At 46.8% G+C, this 19,345-nt stretch overlaps 1 protein-coding gene across 1 annotated transcript in view; it reads left to right on the forward strand.

The window, feature by feature from the left end:
* The window catches only part of TTC12 (tetratricopeptide repeat domain 12), a 48,569-nt gene extending 29,762 nt beyond the window's left edge, over positions 1-18,807 (forward strand). The window contains exons 14-22 of the mRNA XM_079929120.1: positions 3,988-4,080; positions 5,147-5,207; positions 5,996-6,133; positions 6,591-6,689; positions 7,165-7,233; positions 15,043-15,144; positions 16,475-16,574; positions 17,432-17,657; positions 18,674-18,807. Coding sequence (XP_079785246.1) covers positions 3,988-4,080; positions 5,147-5,207; positions 5,996-6,133; positions 6,591-6,689; positions 7,165-7,233; positions 15,043-15,144; positions 16,475-16,574; positions 17,432-17,657; positions 18,674-18,749 — 964 coding nt within the window. The 3' untranslated portion in view covers positions 18,750-18,807. The remainder of the gene's footprint in view (positions 1-3,987; positions 4,081-5,146; positions 5,208-5,995; positions 6,134-6,590; positions 6,690-7,164; positions 7,234-15,042; positions 15,145-16,474; positions 16,575-17,431; positions 17,658-18,673) is intronic.
* Positions 18,808-19,345: the final 538 nt, after the last annotated feature.

A 19,345-nucleotide genomic window follows, 5' to 3' on the forward strand; every position in this document is an offset into this window, starting at 1 on the left:
CTGGAGCAAGGTAGGGTATAAGTAAATAAAACACATTTCAAATACTGTTACATGTAGGTCTTTCCGAGGCTTCAGGTGATAGGAATGGAATGCTCCTCTCTCCTAAGTAGACTTTTTTTAAAAATGGCTGAAGCACAGTGATTCTGCCCAGTGCTTTTCCTTCGAAAGATTATTCGTTCGAATATGTGAAATTGCCGCTTTTTATGTCACAAAAGGCTGCACGTTGGCAATTTCATGTGGTTCAACCGAAAAGAAATAGTAGCAGTGACTGATTCTACCTTTGCTTTATAAATGCTTCCTATGTAACCTAAAAACAGAAGTTGGCTTCCGATTCTGTTCACTATCATCTCATTGGGAGGGAGGCCAGATAAGTGTCATTACCCCATTTCACAGGTGTGGCAGGAGAAAGTGCAGCTAGTGACTCGGGACATCTCAGCCAGCTGTCTCCCAGGCCTTGGAGCCTCTCTCCTGCTCTCTGTTCCCCAAAAGGAAAGCAATCAAATATGAAGCTGTGTCAGACCTTCTTGGACCACAGCGAGGCCTCTGGGGCTGGTCCCATGTCAGTGAGGAAGTCCATGTGCGCTGAGGACAGGGTAAGCCTTGGCTGTGACTCTCCCCTTCTCAGCCCAGCTCAGCAGCCCCATGGCTCACAGGAAAGGCCTTGGCAGCCCCCGAAGCTCAACCTACACAGGCAAACGGATCGTTAGCAGAGTTAAATCCTCAAAAGCGCATTTCACATTTCAAACGGCTCTGCAGTCATTTCCTCAATACCTTCATCATATGTTTTTTCATTTGGTTTTGGTCTCTTCGAGTAAATGTAGCTATAGTTATCATAAGCTTTCTCCCCAGCTACCTTTGAATTGCTTGAGTTTCATTTGAACTTTTCCAGTGTCTTGGCATTTGTGATCATCTTGTGTAGTCCTGCCTACTTTCCTTAGACAGTCAAAGAAACCTCAGTTTGTTACCTGTGTGCCCACTTTTCTCTGAAATGAAATGAGATAGTCTGAAACAGGACAGGGCTGCACACAGGTTCCATGACCCTCACATTCCTCCCCAAATGAGAAAGTGAAGGGACAAATGTGCAAGGACAGGAGCCGAGTGAGGGCCAGTATCCCTTTGTGAAAAGCTCTGGGGTTTTAGATTCAAGCAGTCAGGAGCCCACATCCCCTGCTTGTCTCTTTCTACTTGTGCGACCCAGGAAAGCTGCTTAGCCTTGAAGTGCCTGGTGTCTCATCTGTATCACAGACTTACGGTGAAGCTTCAGAGACATGATACCCGTATGCTAGGTAAAATTTTTTCTGCTGCATTTGACAGATTACTTGGCCAAGAGAACTGGTCTTGTTTTCCTCACATAACAAAAAGACTAACAGCTTGTTTGGTGGTTTAACGATGGCAGGGTCAAGGTCTCTGTCCTCTTGACCTTTCCCTCATGGTCACACAAGGCTGCTGCAACTCCAAGCATCACATCCCTCTTTAAGACAGGTTAGCACCAACTGGGTCTGTCCCTTTTATCAAGAGGAGCTACTGCTTTTGTTTCTCTTTGGTCAGAATTGTGTCACATGCCACCCTGGTGGGGAAGATGGTTCCAGCTTCTGTGGTAGAGGCAGGCAGGTTAGAATGCAACTCTCCCACATCCCAGCGTTTGACATGTCTGAAGACATCGATGTTTTCCAGGTCAAGCATCCTGGTTTCCTCAACCGTTCCTCAGGTAGTTCGACTTCCAGACCCCTCCCAGAACAAGCTGCTAAATAAACCCAGTACCATAAATGTGGGTGACTGGAGGCCGTACTCCTGAATCTAAGAGCCCAGTTTGATGGGCTCTTTTCTATCTATAACTCCTGTTACAGCCTGATGGCATCTGGTCCTAATGATATCATTCTTCCTGGCCCTACTCCCACTCCCTGCTGTTCCTTCTCGGCTCCCTTTGCAAGCCCCCTTTATGCTGTCATCTTTCCACGTCAGGGACCGCAAGATCCTACCCTCGGCCCTCTTCTTGTCCATGGCCCTAATTGTCATGTCTAAGTCTCCCTCTCAGATGTTACAAGGAAACATCCTTCTGCAACTCGGCACCTTCATCGCAACGTCACAAGTATCATAAACTTAGCGTTTCAAAAGCGGTTCTTCAAACCAGAGCCTCTAGCTGAATATTCTGTCTTCACAGATAGCATTTCCATCTACCCTGTCACCTAGGCCAGAATCCTGAGAGCTCCCTGGTTGGCTCCTGCCCACATCCCTGAGAAAATGGTACTTGTCAGTCCTATCTCCTCCGCATCTCCTGGATTCATTTCCTCTGGCTCTCCTGCACCGTCTCCCATCATTACTTCTAGGTCATTGTGAGGCCTCTTTCTTCTCAACTGTGCCTCTTACTCTGCCCCGTCTCAGCGCAGTCCCTTAACCTTTATTGTCTGGAAAACCCCGGTTCTCCCCCCGTTGGATTCCCTGGTTCCTGTACTACCTGCTCTGATCCACCTGCAGCACACCACCAAAGGGATTTGTCCCAAATGCACATCTGTCCTGTTACTTTCCTGCTTAAAATGCCGTAATTACTCTACTGCCTCTAAGACTAGTTCTTGAATTTCTGAGAAATATAGCGCTTAGGAGTCACCTGGGGGCTTTATTAGAATACAGCTTCCTGGGGCCTCCTCTAGCTCAGAGACTGAGAGGGGCTCAAGAGCCTTCAGCCCTCCCCCTACACCCCCACCAAGCAAGTCGTCCACTGCCCAGACTCGGGACACAGGCTAACAGGGGAAAGTACACACATTCCAGAAGGCCCGCCGTGACCCAGGCTGGCTCTGCCCAGCCCCCCAGCCTCGCAGCTCTCTGTCCTCCCCGCTCCCTAAGCACGAGCTGTGAGGAACCGCTAGCAGTCCCCAAGTGTGCCTCTGCGATTTATGCCTCATCACCTTTGAGACGGCTGTGTGCTCTGCCTCAGATGCTCTGCTCCTGTCCCCACGTGCCTGACGCTGGCCTACAAGCTCCTTAGAGCTGGGGCCTTGTCTTGCTTCATCCCTGTGGCTCCAGAGCCTACCACGTCACCTGGCACGTAATGCCAGTAAGTGTTGTTGACTGAACGGACAAAGGGACACGTAGCCAATGCTGCACTTTCAAGTGATGCGGAAATGTCACCCTCATCTCCATCCTCCCACAGCTCTTGCCAGGGGGAGCCTGTGCCCACTTGACATGTGTCTGTTTCTAAGCTATCATCTGACACACGTCCCTGTATGAGACAGGAGCTCAGTACTGTGTCCCAGCACTGAGCACGACACTCAGCACGCTGTAGGTGCTTGGTGTGGGTTTGCTGGATGGACAAATGCCTTCTGCTCTCATTGTCCTGGTGCCGGTCAGTCTGTTAAGGCAGCCTGAGACTGCCTTTTCGGCAGCTGCACCGGACTGTTTGCTCGTATACCAGGTTTGCCACTGGCTAAAAACTTGTAAGTTTTTTTCACATTAGTCAGGTATAAACCAGGTCTCCCAATTCTGTTACTTAAACAGAATTTCCAGCTCTAAGTGAAAGACTTTGAGTTTAACTCTCTGAAATTTCATCTGATATATTCAGCAACCTGTCAAAATCTCATTAAATCTTGATTCCATCCCCCACTTCATTAGGGGGCCTTCCCACTTAGTCATCAGCAGATTAGTAAGGGTGCCATTTAGATGTCATTTGTGTGATCCAACTTGGCCAAGCCAGAGTCCCAGGGCAGAGGCACCAGAGATTCCTTCCAAGTCAGCATCTGATAATCAGTGAACTTTGGTTCAAACTGTTAATTCCCCTGGGCCCTCACGTAAAGTGGTAGAGCCATTCCCACGGGAGGGTGTCTGCCTCATTGGGGTGGGCAGGGGCTGGGCTTCCTGGTGGGCATGGTAAGGCCCTTTCAGCTTATTTCACTCAGGTGCTGACTCCTTCCTGGCCTCCATGCAAAGCCTCCTTGTTGGGGATGCTGTCAGCTGGAGGTCAGCCCACCCTGAGGGTGTTATGGATTTTTGCAGGTTGTTGGAAGCCCTCGTGTCGTTTCTTGATTTCTCAGATAAGAAGGCCAACTCAGCCATGGGACTGCTCACAGACTTGGCTCTGGAAGAAAGGTAATTTTTGTTTCCAGAAATTGACATTTCTTCTTCAGCCTTTGTTGAACTGTCTGATCTTCTAAAACGTGAGGCACACGGGAGGCTAGACCAACTGAGCATCACAAGATTCACTGCGTAGGACAGCTGATGTCTTCAGGGGCCGTGGTCAGCCACTCCCGTTCCAGTCCCTCTAGGTGCAGGGGGCGACCCGGCCCTCAATGAGCTTGGAAGCAGTAAAATACTTAGAACAGTAACTCTCCCAGCAAGCAAATCTGCTATGCAGTGAGGCTTCTTCCCCTAATCAGTGCCTAATAGGAACTGCCTGGCAGACATGTGTTGATTAAATGAGAGAGAAAGAGAGGGAGAGAGGGAGGGGGAGGGAGGAGAAACACAGTAACAAAGTAGAGCCCTCCTGGGCCGCCAGTGGCAGTATGGGTAACCATCCCCCGCGCTATTTTTTTTTTTCTTTGTTTAGCTGCTGCTGGGGAAGACAGTGAAGGTCTTAGATTTTCATAACTTTTCAGTTTTTTAAAAACTGCATCTTGTTTTGTTTTTAATTTCCTCATCAACTTTGGGGCGTCTTACTTAGGAAGCATCATACAATGAGAGAGAGCTGTTTGTGCTGGCAGCCGGCCATCAGCACGGGCTGGGAGGGTGTACTCGCCTCTCTAGCTGGTGGAGGTGTGTGTGCCTCGGGGCCCTCCTCACGGCTGTGACACGTAAACATGCTTACACCGTGTCTCCTGTTTGCACGGCGCACAGCGTGTAGACTCAAAGCAAGGGGAGGGCAGGGGTGGTGCTAAGTCAGTTCGGCAGAAACCTAAGGATTCCAGCAGCTTCTGCATGAGAGAGCCACCCTCTGAGATCTGTTGTTTAACATCAAAAGCAAGTCTCCAGGCTAAGAAAAAGTAAAGCCACATTACCTGCCCAGTGACGACCTTTTTTGGTTCCGAATGAATCATCCATGCAGGGGCAAATCACACGGGCCCAGGGTTGGACGGTCTGCTCCATCACCCAAGATGCTGTATTTATGTTTCAGTTTGCACGGGGTAGAAATAAATCATGGCTGATGTTCTCTCGACAGATTCCAAGTCTGGTTCCAGGCCAGCCTTCCAGATGTTCTCCTGGCACTGACAGGCGTGCTGGTGAGTAAGCCCTCATTTTATCACCTGTGACAGACCCTTTTGGGAGCATGAGCGGGGCTGTTTCAACACAGTTTACACCCCAGAACTCCTGTTGCCTCTCAGGTTGAGTAATCATTTATTCACAGCTGGAATTTATACAAGTCTTGGTTGTTGAAACAGCTGCAGTGGGGGCAGGTGGAGATGGCATACGGGCAGAGCTGGTTACAGCGGAGGAAAGCCTGCCTGAGGGCTGCAGTAGGCGAAGGTGGAGAGTTTGTCAGTCTCCATCAGTCTTCTTCTGAGCCAAGTCCCGTCATAAGTACCACGTGCAACCCTGTCCCCTGAATGGCAGTCATCTTGGTCAGGAGAGCAGGTGTGGTGGTTGGAGCTGATGAGGGAGAAAATTGCCAGGCTGGGAGTCCTCCAGGAGAGCGTGCTGTGACTAGACCTGTCCCCAGTGAGCCATAGAAGTTTCAGGGGACCTTAGAGGGCATACTGACACGCCAGTATTTCACAGATGTGGAAATGGAAGGTCTGAGAAGGGACAGGACTTGTCCCAGTGCCCCCAGCTAGTTGATGGAGCGACTGGGATTAAGCCCCAGGCCTCCCTATTCCAGGCCAAGGTGATTTGGGGTCTCCCCCTCTGTGTGCCTCCTTCCTTTCTGGCAGCGTGACCCCACCGATGTCCCCATGTGGCATAACGCTATCTGGTTCCCAGACATTTTGGTGAGTGAGGGATGCCCCTAGACATTATTCTGGCATCATTTGCCTGCTCTCTGTAGATTCGCTTTCTCTTCATCCCCTTTTAGAGGAGAGATCCCAAGGTCACCAACACCTCAGCTCTCTGCCAGTGTATTGCCATTATGGGAAACCTCAGCGCTGAGGCTGCCACCCGAAGACAGATGTCTGCCTCTGAAGAATTCAGGGATGCCTGCTTGGGCCTCATGGTATTTCAGCTTTTCTAGTCAAAGTTGGTCTTTTACCTGCTTTGAGGGCATTGGCTTCTTCTTCATTATCTGGCTTTTCCAAAAATTCTGTTTGAGGGTGCTGGGGCCAGTGGCTTACCCCTTCTGTAACAGTAGGTTTGATGGGCAGCTGGCCTTACAGAGTCCTCCAGATCAAGTCTTTTCCACCCCGGAGATGTTCGAAGGGTTTTCTGTGGAGCTGGCTTGAGCACCCATTTCAACAGCTCCATCTGCAGCTTGAACCCAGGGCATACAACATATGACATGAGGCGCCACACACTCTGTGCTGTAAACCGGGCTCAGACCTTCCCACATCACTTAGGTTCATGACACTGACAATTTTAGGGAGTGTGAGTGATACTGAGACCATTGCCAAGGGGAACAGATGACCGTGACAAGCTGCAGGAAGATCATTGATCACCTTGTTTTATTTCCAAAGGCCAAGTGTGAGGAGGATGTGGACCTGTTCAGAGAGGTCATGTATACCCTCCTGGGACTCATGATGAACTTGTGTCTTCAGTCCCCCTTTGTCTCTGAGGTACCGCATTCTTTTCTCCCTACCTTAACCCATTCTGTTGCAAAGAACTGTTCTCATTTCTGCAAAGAGGATAGAAGCATGGCAGTGCTTCTACACTGGCAATGGGAATGGGGAATGCTGGGCGGACGCTCTGTCCCTGAGCTGCCGAGGGATGGATGAGTCGCTCTGTCAGGTATTGATTCTGAAAACCAGTTGAGCATCCAGGGCGCTGAGCACGGTGCTAGGTTCTGCGTTTACAAAGTCAAATGCGATGTGGTCCCTGCTCTCAAGGTGTCACCCTGTAGTTAGGGGAGTTGGACGTGGGAAGAAGTGAGAGCGATAGAAGAAGATGTTGTGAAGGAAATGTGGACAGACGTGGTGGTGGCGAGAGGGAGGGAGTGGAGAGTGGTCAGTTCCACTTGAGCGCTCAGAAGGAAGAGGCAGAGGACCATGACCAGGACAGGCAAACTCCTTCTCCTGCTCCTTGCTGTTGTAGGTTTGGGCCATGGAGGTGAGCCGGAAGTGCCTGTCTTTACTGAACAGCCAGGATGGAGGAATCCTCACAGTAAGCTTCTCCCAGGGAAATCCAGAAACAGCTTCCTTTGTTGTTCTCCTTTTGTTTTGTTTTGTTTTATTTTGAAGTCACCACACATTTCAGATTCTACTGATTCTCTGAGATATGAGGCAGATTATATACTCCTCAAAACAAAGCCCATAGCACATAAATACCAAACTTGCCTATGGTTTCAGGGGATTTGGTGACACCCCCCACCAGTGCCCATCTGTGGAGGCCCTAGAGTCCAGGAACCCCAGTTAAGAATCCGTTTTCTGTAAACTGTGGCCCTTAACAGCTTATCCAAGGTAATCTGTCTGATTTGTCCTATATCGAGCCATCTCTGTGCAAATTGGACAGGCCAAATGATTTTATTTGCAATCTTTCTTCCATAGTCAAAAAAGCCAGACACATATTTTAAAGCCAGTGATTCTGGAGGTTGTTTATGCATAATGGTTTTAGCCCCCTTGGAGATATATGCTGGAATGGCTTTCTTCTGTTTCTGACATTTGGCTAAGAAAATTAAGAATGCCTATGGTTAGCACAGTGTATCAGGAGGAGAATGTTGATATGATTCAAGAGGCTGTTTGCCATTATCCTGGGATGTGTTCTTCACTTGCATTAGGAATCACCCCAACTTTTATGCCTATTAGGTCAGGGCCCTAAACCTAGAGAAACAATTGGCGTCACATCCAGGGCAGGTCTGGGAAACCAGCCCTTCAAGGATCACAGCCTGGGCACAAGCCTCTTAGACAGCCTCATCCACCAGAGGGCAGACAGCAGAAGCAAGAAGAACTACAGTTCTGCAGCCTGTGGAATGAAAAGCACATTCACAGAAAGATAAACAAAATGAAAAGTCAGAGGACTATGTACCAGATGAAGGAACGAAATGAAACCCCAGAAAAACAACTAAATGTAGTGGAGATAGGCAACCTTCCAGAAAACGAATTCAGAATGATGATAGTGAGGATGATCCAGGACCTTGCAAAAAGAATGGAGGCAAAGATCAAGAAGATGCAAGAAATGTTAAACAAAGACCTAGAAGAATTAAGGAACAAACACCAGAAGAATTAAAGAACAAACAGAGATGAACAATACAATAACTGAAATGAAAACTACACTAGAAGGGATCAATAGCAGAATAACTGAGGCAGAAGAACAGATAAGTGACCTGGAAGACAGAACGGTGGGATTCACTGCCATGGAACAAGATAAAGGAAAAAGAACGAAAAGAAATGAAGACAGCCTAAGAGACCTCTGGGACAACATTCAATGCACCAACATTCGCATTATAGGGGTCCCAGAAGGAGAAGAGAGAGAGAAAGGACCCGAGAAAATATTTGAAGAGATTATAGTCGAAAACTTCTCTAACATGGGAAAGGAAATAACCACCCAAGTCCAGGAAGCGCAGAGAGTCCCATACAAGATAAACCCAAGGAGAAACACGTCGAGACACATAGTAATCAAATTGACAAAAATTAAAGGCAAAGAGAAACTATTGAAAACAACAAGGGAAAAATGACAAATGACATACAAGGGAACTCCCATAAGATTAACAGCTGATTTCTCAGCAGAAACTCTACAGCCAGAAGGGAGTGGCATGATATACTTAAAGTGATGAAAAGGAAGAACCTAGAACCAAGATTACCCGGCAAGGATCTCATTCAGATTTCATGGAGAAATCAAAAGCTTCACAGACAAGCAAAAGCTAAGAGAATTCAGCACCGCCAAACCAGCTCTACAACAAATGCTAAAGGAACTTCTCGAAGTGGGAAACACAAGAGAAAAAAAGGACCTACAAAAAAAACCCCATAACAATTAAGAAAATGGTCATAGGAACATACATATAGATAATTACCTTAAACGTGAATGGTTTAAATGCTCCAACCAAGAGACACAGGCTCGCTGAATGGATACAAAAACAAGAGCCATATATATGCTGTCTACAAGAGACCCACTTCAGACCTAGGGACACATACAGACTGAAAGTGAGGGGATGGAAAAATATATTCCATGCAGATGGAAATCAAAAGAAAGCTGCAGTAGCAATACTCATATCAGATAAAATAGACTTTCAAATAAAGAATGTTACAAGAGACAAGGAAGGACACTACATAATGATCAAGTGATCAATCCAAGAAGAAGATATAACAATTATAAATATATATGCACCCAACTTAGGAGAACCTCAATACATAAAGCAACTGCTAACAGCTATAAAAGAGGAAATCGACAGTAACACAGTAATAGTGGGGGACATTAACACCCTACTTACACCAATGGACAGATCATCCAGACAGAAAATTAATAAGGAAACACAGTTTTAAATGACACAATAGACCAGATACGTTTAATTAATATTTATAGGACATTCCATCCAAAAACAGCAGATTACACTTTCTTCTCAAGTGCACACAGAACATTCTCCAGGATAGATCACATCTTGGGTCACAAATCAAGCCTTGGTAAATTTAAGAAAATTGAAATCACATCAAGCATCTTTTCCAGCCACAATGCTATGAGATTAGAAATCAGTTACAGCGAAAGAAACATAAAAAACACAAACACATGGGTGCTGAAAAATATGTTACTACATACCAAGAGATCACGAAGAAATCAAAGAGGAAATCAAAAAATACCTAGAGACAAATGACAGTGAAAACACGATGATCCAAAACCTATGGGATGCAGCAGAAGCAGTTCTAAGAGGGAAGTTTATAGCAATACAATGCTACCTCAAGAAACGTCTCAAATAAACAATCTAACTTTACACCTAAAGGAACTAGAGAAAGAAGAACAAACAAAACCCAAAGTTAGTAGAAGGAAAGAAATCATTAAAGATCAGAGCAGAAATAAATGAAATAGAAACAAAGAAAACAATAGCAAAGATCAATAAAACTAAAAGCTGGTTCTTTGAGAAGATAAACAAAATTGATAAACCTTTAGCCAGACTCATCAAGAAAAAGAGGGAGAGGACTCAAATCAATAAAATTAGAAATGAAAAAAGGAGAAATTACAGCAGACACCGCAGAAATACAAAGCATCCTAAGAGACTACTACAAGCCACTGTATGCCAATAAAATGGACAACCTGGAAGAAATGGGCAAATTATTAGAAAGGTATAACCTTCCAAGACTGAACCAGGAAGAAATAGTAAATATGAACAGGCCAATCACAAGTAATGAAATTGAAACTGTGATTAAAAATCTTCCAACAAACAGAAGTCCAGGACCAGATGGCTTCACAGGTGAATTCTATCAAACATTTAGAGAAGAGCTAACACCCATCCTTCTCAAACTCTTCCAAAATATAGTAGAGGGAGGAACACTCCCAAACTCATTCTACGAGGCCACCATCACCCTGATACTAAAACCAGACAGAGATACTACATAAAAAGAAAATTACAGACCAGTATCACTGATGAATATAGATGCAAAAATCCTCAACAAAATGCTGGCAAACGGAATCTAACAACACATTTAAAGGATCGTAACACCATGATCAAGAGGGATTTATCCCAGGGATGCAAGGATTCTTCAATATACGCAAATCAATCAATGTGATACACCATATTAACAAACTGAAGAATAAAAACCATATGATCATCTCAGAAAAAGCTTTTGACAAAATTCAACACCCATTTATGATAAAAACTCTCCAGAAAGTGGGCATAGAGGGAACCTACCTCAAAACAATAAAAGCCATATAAGACAAACCCACAGCAAACATCATTCTCAATGGTGAAAAAGTGAAAGCACTTCCTCTAAGATCAGGAACAAGACAAGGATGTCCACTCTCACCACTATTATTCAACATAGTTTTGGAAGTCCTAGCCACAGCAATCAGAGAAGAAAAAGAAATAAAAGGAATACAAATTGGAAAACAAGAAGAAAAACTGTCACTGTTTGCAGGTGACATGATACTATACATAAAGAATCCTAAAGATGCCACCAGGAAACTACTGGAGCTAATCAATGAATTTGGTAAAGTTGCAGGATACAAAATTAATGCACAGAAATCTCTTGTATTCCTATATACTAATGATGAAAATCTGAAAGAGAAATTAAGGAAACAATCCCATTCACCATTGCAACAAAAAGAATAAAATACCTAGCAATAAACCTTCCTAAGGAGGTAAAAGACCTGTACTCAGTACACTATAAGACACTGATGAAATAAATCAAAGATGACACAAACAGATGGAGAGATATACCATGTTCGTGGATTGGAAGAATCAATATTTTGAAAATGACTATACTACCCAAAGCAATCTACAGATTCAATGCAATCCCTATCAAATTACCAGTGGCATTTTTTACAGAACTAGAACAAAAAATCTTAAAATTTGTATGGAGACACAGAAGACCCTGAGTAGCCAAAGCAGTCTTGAGGGAAAAAAACGGAGCTGGAGGAATCAGACTCCATGACTTCAGATTATACTACAGAGCTACAGTAGTCAAGACAATATGGTACCGGCACAGAAACAGAAATATAGATCAATGGAACAGGATAGGAAGTCCAGAGATAAACCCATGTACCTATGGTCACCTAATTTATGACAAAGGAGGCAAGAATATACAGTGGAAAAAAGATAGTCTCTTCAATAAGTGGTGCTGGCAAAACTGGACAGCAACATGTAAAAGAAGGAAATTAGAAGCCTCCCTAACACCCTACACAAAAATAAACTTAAAATGGATTAAAGACGTAAATGTAAGACCGGACACTAAAAAACTCTTAGAGGAAAACACAGGAAGAACACTCTTTGACCTAAATCACAGCAAGATCTTTTTTGAACCACCTCCTAGAGTCATGGAAATAAAAACAAAAATAAACAAATGGGACCTAATAGGACCTAATAAAAGCTTTTGCACATCAAAGGAAACTATAAACAAAACGAAAAGACAGCCCTCAGAATGGGAGAAAATATTTGCAAACGAATCAACAAAGGATTAATCTCAAAAAAAAATATCAACAGCTCATGCAGCTCAATATTAAACAAACAACCCAATCAACAAATGGGCAGAAGACCTAAATGGACATTTCTCCAAAGAAGACATACAGATGGCCAAGAAGCACATGAAAAGCTTCTCAACATCACTAATTATTAGAGAAATGCAAATCAAAACTATGAGGCATCACCTCACACTGGTTAGAATGGGCATCATCAGAAAATCTACAAACAACAAATGCTGGAGAGGATGTGGAGAAAAGGGAACCCTCTTGCACTGTTGGTGGGTATGTAAATTGATACAGCCACTATGGAGAACAGTATGGACGTTCCTTAAAAAACTAAAAATAGAATTACCATATGACCCAGCAATCCCACTACTGGGCATATACCCTGAGAAAACCATAATTCAAAAAGACACATGCACCCCAATGTTCATTGCAGCACTATTTCCAATAGTCAGGTCATGGAAGCAACCTAAATGCCCATCGACAGACGAATGGATAAAGGAGATGTGGTACATATATACAGTAGAATATTACTCAGCTGTAAAACGGGACGAAATTGGGTCATTTGTAGAGACGTGGATGGATCTAGAGACTGTCCTACAGAGTGAAGTAAGTCAGAAAGAGAAAAACAAATAACCGTATATTAACGCATATATGTGGAATCTAGAAAAATGGTACAGGTGAACCGGTTTGCAAGGCAGAAATTGAGACACAGATGTAGAGAACAAACATATGGACACCAAGCGGGGGACGTGAAGGGGGGATGGTGGTGGGCTGAACTGGGAAATTGGGGTTGACATATATACACTAATATGTATAAAATAGATAACTAATGAGAACCTGCTGTATTAAACTTTTTTTTTGAAAAAAAAAAAAAGGATCATAGCCGGGGGACTGGTTCCCGGGTTGTAAAAACCTTCCAAATAGACCCAGCATATCCTGTTTGTGGCCAGCAAGCCCACAGCTTCTCTGAAGTCAATCCAGACTTACAGGGCAAAGCTGTTTAACCTGGGCTCCAGAAAGATGTGGTAGGTCTTCAGGTTCCCTGGAACCTCCAGCAATTGTATAGAAAACTCTGAGTGTATGTGCATTTTCATGGGCCTGGAGAGCACCACAGCTTTCATCAGATCCTCAAAAATGATACACGACCCCAAAAGTGGTAAGCACCAGTGTTCTTGGGTACTTGGGATTTTCTGGCTGCTGGGTCTAAAGCTGGGCCTGCACTCGTTCCACACTGGCCCTTCAAGGACTCTGGGGTAGATGTCCCCAGGACTCTGCTTGGCCACAGCTAGGTGGGTGCTCACCAGCTTGTTGAGCAGGGCAGTAGCCTTAGCAGGGAACCCGGTCCTTTAATACTGTGCTCTCTCTACTGCCTTGGGCCTGAAAAGAGAGCTGTACTGTCAGCTGTAGTCACATCCTAGCCCCGGTAGGAAGCAGATGAGGGAAACAAGATAGGTGATATGATAATACACAGGTTTGTCCATTCTTGCTCTGGAGACTTCATTAAAATGAGACTAAAGACATTAGGGGGAAAAAAGGCAGAAACGCACACTGACAAAGTGAACAGGCAAGAGGCCACCAAAGGGTAAGTTATTTTAGCTAGTTTCTGGAAAATGGAGAACAGCTGCCAGACTGGTAATTATTGCGGCAGGGCTAAAGAAGCCTTCGTGTAGAGGACAGACGAGGGGAGCCCAGCTGGGGGGTAGCGAGTCTGTCTTGCAGCTCCATGGAGAAGATCGAGAATTCAAACCGCCAGCTACAGCAGAGGACAGAAGTAAGAGATGGGGGAACTGCATCTGGCAGCCAGGCATCTATTCCTCAGGCATAGAATGAGCCATTTTTTCCTAAAGGAATTGAAAGACCAGAGAAAAAAGTTTTGCTTTCTAGTATTTGAGAGTGCCACCTCTCCACCTGTCAGTGGATAAACTTCCCATAAACATAGTGTACCCAAACATACTGCTTTTTTCATAAATGTGACTGGAGAGCTAAGGGTAGACCTCACCAGGCATATCAGGAAAGCCATTCGAATAAATAGACAAAGCAAGGTAAGCAGAAAATTTTACTCTCAAAAAAGAGAGATGAAGTAGAAAACAGAAGAAAAAATAACTATCACTCGTGTCTTCAGAAAGATTCAAGATAGTGTTATGGCCATAAAATGGTAACAGAACTACTTTTTTAAAAATCAGAACTGGAAAATAAAATCAGTGAAGTCTCCCAGAAAATAGAATAAAAAGACAAAGATTTAGAAAAGATAAAGGAAAAGCTAAAAGTCCCAGAGGATCCATCCAGGAAGTCCACCATCTAATAAGTGCCCTGTTGATATCAGAGCCCCACGGGTGATACAGGGCAGGACTTTCTTGCCAAGGGTTGAACGCTGGTCCTGTGTGAAGCTGGAATAAGCTGGGCCTCTGTGCACCCGGGGGCAATGTTGGCGGCCCTTAGAATTGCCTACCCAGCAGCTTTATTATAAAGGACAGTACTTGACTTGCTATCAATTCCTTGACCATTGTGTTTTTAAAGTCAAGGTATTATTTTGCATCTAATATTAATGATTGTTTTTGCCTCACCAAACTACTCGTTGACTTTAAAAGGTCATCAGCATTTTAAGAAAAAAATATCTATTGAGGTATAGTGGGTGTACAATATTATATATTTCAGGTGTACAACACAGTGATTCACAATTTTTAAAGGTTATGCTCCATGTATAGTTACGATAAAATATTGGCTATATTCCCTATGCTGTACAGTATGTCCTTGTAGCTAATTTATTGTATACAAGGTAGTTTGTGGCCTTAACCCCCTACCCCTTTCTTGCCCCTCCCCACTTAGGAACGTTTAATCAGCCTTTCTTTCTGCTTCACTCAGAGAGCTGCTGGCGTTCTTAGCCGCACCCTTGTTTCCTCTCCGAAAATTGTTGAGGAGGCCCTCAGAGCGGGAGTGGTGAAGAAAATGGTTAAATTCCTGAAGGTAAAATAACTTCATTGGTTACAACCTCCTGAATTTCCGGGAGTGTCATATTTTATTGGGGGAACAGAACTAAGGAGGGCTTTGTTCAGTTAAGGTTCTTCTATTTCCCCCCTGCTAGCTTCTAACCTTCTCGAATGGAGATTCCCTTCTGCCTGTCCACCCAGACTCTGCTCTGACCAGCAGTGTAAGATTGTTGAACAAATAATTGTTCATTAGATGCATCTATAAAAACTGCTTACCACTTAAACCTCACTTAAAAAACGTATGGCCTCTGTCCTCGAAAAAGATGGTCTGAGTGGCTTCAACAAGGTTTCTCAGGTCCCGGTTTTGCTCATGGTTTCCTGCTCATGACGCTTTATCCAGTTACCTGGAGAAGGTTGGAGATAACTCCATTTATGAGATATGTAGGCTGCAGAGTAACCGTGTGGCTTTGAAAAGGATGTTCAGATTTTCCCCGCAATATGAGTGCAGTGGATCTATGTGAGTTAGTACGAGAGTTAACTAGATTCTCCTGAAGGGGGAGGTGAGTTACTAGGTCGCATCTCTGGGTCCCGCCAGCGATGCATGTGCCCAGTGAGGTTCACTACCCCACGTTACTGTGGTGACCCCACGGGAGACTTCCTCATAAAACCCAGGCTGAGTGGCACTAGGAAGCGTGCTCTGTCGGGGGGCTGCTTCTGGGGCAGGGGCGATACTGAGGGGCAGCGTGGTGGGTGTGAGTTTAGGCAGCCATGTGGATGATGGCCGTCATTCACTCTGTATAACTCTTGCACACCCACCGGAGCCTGCTGGTTGCATGCACACACATGTGCGTTATGCATGCCTTCACACACGCATGCATTTTAAAGACCCCACATAGGGTGATTTTAAGGGTTATGATTCGACAGTTGTCACCTCTTAAAATGATCTAGGTTCGTAATGTTCTCCATGCAGACCTGTCAGCCTGACAGCCTTCTCAAGTCAACTCTCATTCTCAAATGGTGAAATGACACGGGAGGGCCTTTTCCTCCCTTTTTGGTACATCTGCCAGTCGACAGCACCATTCTGTTCTCAGCCACTCACTCCTAAGCCTTCCACAGGTAATTACTCAGGTGTACATGACAGGCCTACATTCATAGTGGGAGTGAGGGCCACGTTAGGGAGGATGTGAGTGACACTGCATCCCAGCAGGGACCAGGCCCACTTGCCAGGAAGCACATGCTATTGTCAGCAGAGCTCTGGCTCAGAAGTCTAGGAAGCCACGAGCACAATCACAGCTGCTCACTGTGGTTTCTGGCCGAGAGCAACCATGGCATTGATTTTCTTTTCCTAATTTCACTCTGAAATCTAGGCAGGAGGCCAGACTGCGTCACGTTATGCGGTAAAGATACTCGCCATCTGCACTAATAGTTATCACGAAGCACGAGAAGAGCTGATAAGACTGGATAAAAGTAAGTGATAGTTTCTTTAAGTGGAGCCTACATTAACCCAGAGGTCAGTCAAGCCGTGAAGCTGCAAAGGGAACTGCCGGTGAGGAGGGAGGAAAGACTGAGGATGATGCGTCACCCCCGCCCCGGACTCAGGCAGTGTGTATGAAGATGACGTCACCTCACCTCCAGCTCTGAAAGCTCTCAATTAGCATTCGGCCGCGCACAGGTACCACATCCTTGCTGGAAGACTCAGCTGGGAAACAGCTCAAAGATAACAGAATCAAAGCTGGGAGCTACCTCCCCACTCCAAGTAAACTGGGATTGTTTGTAAAGCATTCTGCTTAGACTGACCTAACACGGGTGCTCTTCCTTCCCAGGGGAAACACCTTAGTGACCAAGGAGAATGGGAGAGGCTGAGCCTGTCTTTAGTCTAGTCACTGCCCTGTCATGCGGGGCAGGGGTCCTGCTAACGCTCTCCTTCCCACCTCCTCTGGGCCGCACAGGCGTGAACGGGGTTCCCCACTGAGTGGGGGGCAGGAACCTTTCCTGTAGAACCTGTTCCTGGCCCCGCAGGTACAGGGTGCCAGCCCATGGCCTCCCACTCAGGTGGGGGCTGTCGGGTGGAGCTGAGAGCTTCAGATTGGGGATGTAGAGAGAACAGACCTGTCTGATGCATAGCCTGCATTCCCGGGACAACTGAGTCCTGCCAGGCTCTGCCCCGGGCTCCTGAGGTCCCTCAGAGACACAGCCAGGAGCCAGAGAGCTTCAGAGCACTCAATAGGGATTTGCCGAGTAAGTGACATGTCCATCCACTGCCACCTCCCTGTGCCCCCCATGTTCCACTGCCAGCCTCCTGCTTGTTCTCCTCCACCCTGTAGAGCTCGGTGTCCTGATGCAGCTGCTGGGCTCGGAGGATGAGATTCTGGTGGGCAACGCCACCCTCTGCCTGGGGAACTGCATGGAGGTGCCACACGTGGCCTCGTCCCTGCTGACCACGGACATCGTGCTGGTCTTGCTGAAGCTCGCGGGCGGTGATGCTCAGAAGACGGCCGTGCAGCTGAACGCGGGCATCGCCCTGGGGAAGCTGTGCACGGCCGAGCCCAGGTGCACGGCACGGCAGGGAGCCCAGCTGCTTCTGTGGAGGGTGCCCCCCACCCCCAGGGCACTGGGGAGAGCTCAGGCTGCAGCCGGAGAGGGAACCTGGTTATGGGACAGGGATCTTTCCGGGCACCGACGGCCGTCGTCTTCTGTCTGCTCCATTCCCGCAGTCTCCTTCAGCCACTCCTCTCTCCACCCCTCCTCCCTCGCACACCATCTCCCCTTCTCTCTGTCTCCTTTCTCTCTCCTCTGCTTTCCAGAAACAGACCTCCCCGACTTCATTTTTTTTTTTTTTTTTTTTTGCTTGGGACCTAAGCGTATGGGAGAATGTCCTGTAGGGTAAATTCTTACGCTGGAGAAAACAGACGAGGTTGGGGAGCGGCATGATTAAGACCACCCAACAGGCTTGGACAGGAGCCTGCGCTTGATCTGGGTATCGCGCCTCTCTCAGCCCAGGCTTCCGCCCCACTCTGCCCCGATCTGAGCCGCTGGAACGCCTGGTCCTCACGTTCCTGGAAGGTGCCCACCTGTGGCTGAGAGTGGTGCCCTGGCACAGGAGGGGGCGCCTTCCATGGTGGGGAGGGCCTCTGGCCTGCCTGCTTCCTTCTCGCACAGGCTCCCCCTGCCACCCCTCCTCTGAACGAGAGGGTGGGCCTGGATGACGTCTACGGTCTTTTCGAGTTCTGTCTGATTGTTCAAATGGAAGGGATGGATAAAATCTTTCTTCTACAGAAAGCAAAGCACATCAGCTAGGATGGGCTCGCTGTGGCAACCTGCTGGGGAGCTCCCAAGAGCAGGTCCCGCAGGTCCCTGTCACATCTGCCACTCACACGGCGAGTGTCGCCGTGTTTTGTGGGCCTCCTGAGGGTCTCCCCACTTTGATCTTTAGGGCTCCCCAGGGCAACAGCAGCTGCCCTGTCCTGATTTCCCAGCCGGCTTCTGCCTGAGGGGGGATGCCTCTGGGGGCCAGGTGTCTGCACCCTGGCATTTATGTCCTGGAGTTTGTGTTCTGATTATGACAGGTTTGCTGCTGTACTGAGAGAGCTTCACGGGATGGAGATCCTCAACTCTACCATGAAGTACATGGACAGTTCTTGAGAGACGTGGCGTCCGTGTGAGCTCTGGCTTGCTCCTGTGCCAATAAAGACTTTCTGAATATCCACCCCAGACCTGAATACTGATCTTCAGAGTGCTCGCCTGTTGGTTTCACTGGTCACAAAACTTCCCCCAGACTCTGGGAAGCAGCGGTTCTAGATAGGAACTAGGTTCCGCCTAACGCCCCACCTGCCCCTCTTGCTGTTTTCTGCTGGCAACATGCTGGAAGCATCAGGTTTCTCAGGAGCGGCGTTTTGGCCTCTGTTTTCCAGCTCTGAAGTGCCAAGACACAGCTGCAGCGGCGTCTGCGTGGTGAGCCTCCTCAGGCCTGGCTGTGGCGCGCGGTCTTGAATTCAGTGGGTTGGGTGGTGGGTGTGGCTCCCCAGCAGGGAGTTCTGTAGGGTCCAAGGGAGTCAGTCCTGGAAGCATCACCCGCTGCCTTCCTCCGCCCCATGCAAGGATGTTGTGACCCCCCCCCTTCCCTTAAATTGTCTTCTGCTTCCAGTGCCAGAGCAGTGGGGGATCCGTTTCTGTCCTGAACTCTCACAAATACAGACATAATCTATTTCTCTAACCCACCTTGCTCTTCCACCCCACCC

The sequence above is a fragment of the Stenella coeruleoalba genome (assembly GCF_951394435.1).
Source record: "Stenella coeruleoalba genome assembly, chromosome: 8".
Lineage (NCBI taxonomy): Eukaryota > Metazoa > Chordata > Mammalia > Artiodactyla > Delphinidae > Stenella > Stenella coeruleoalba.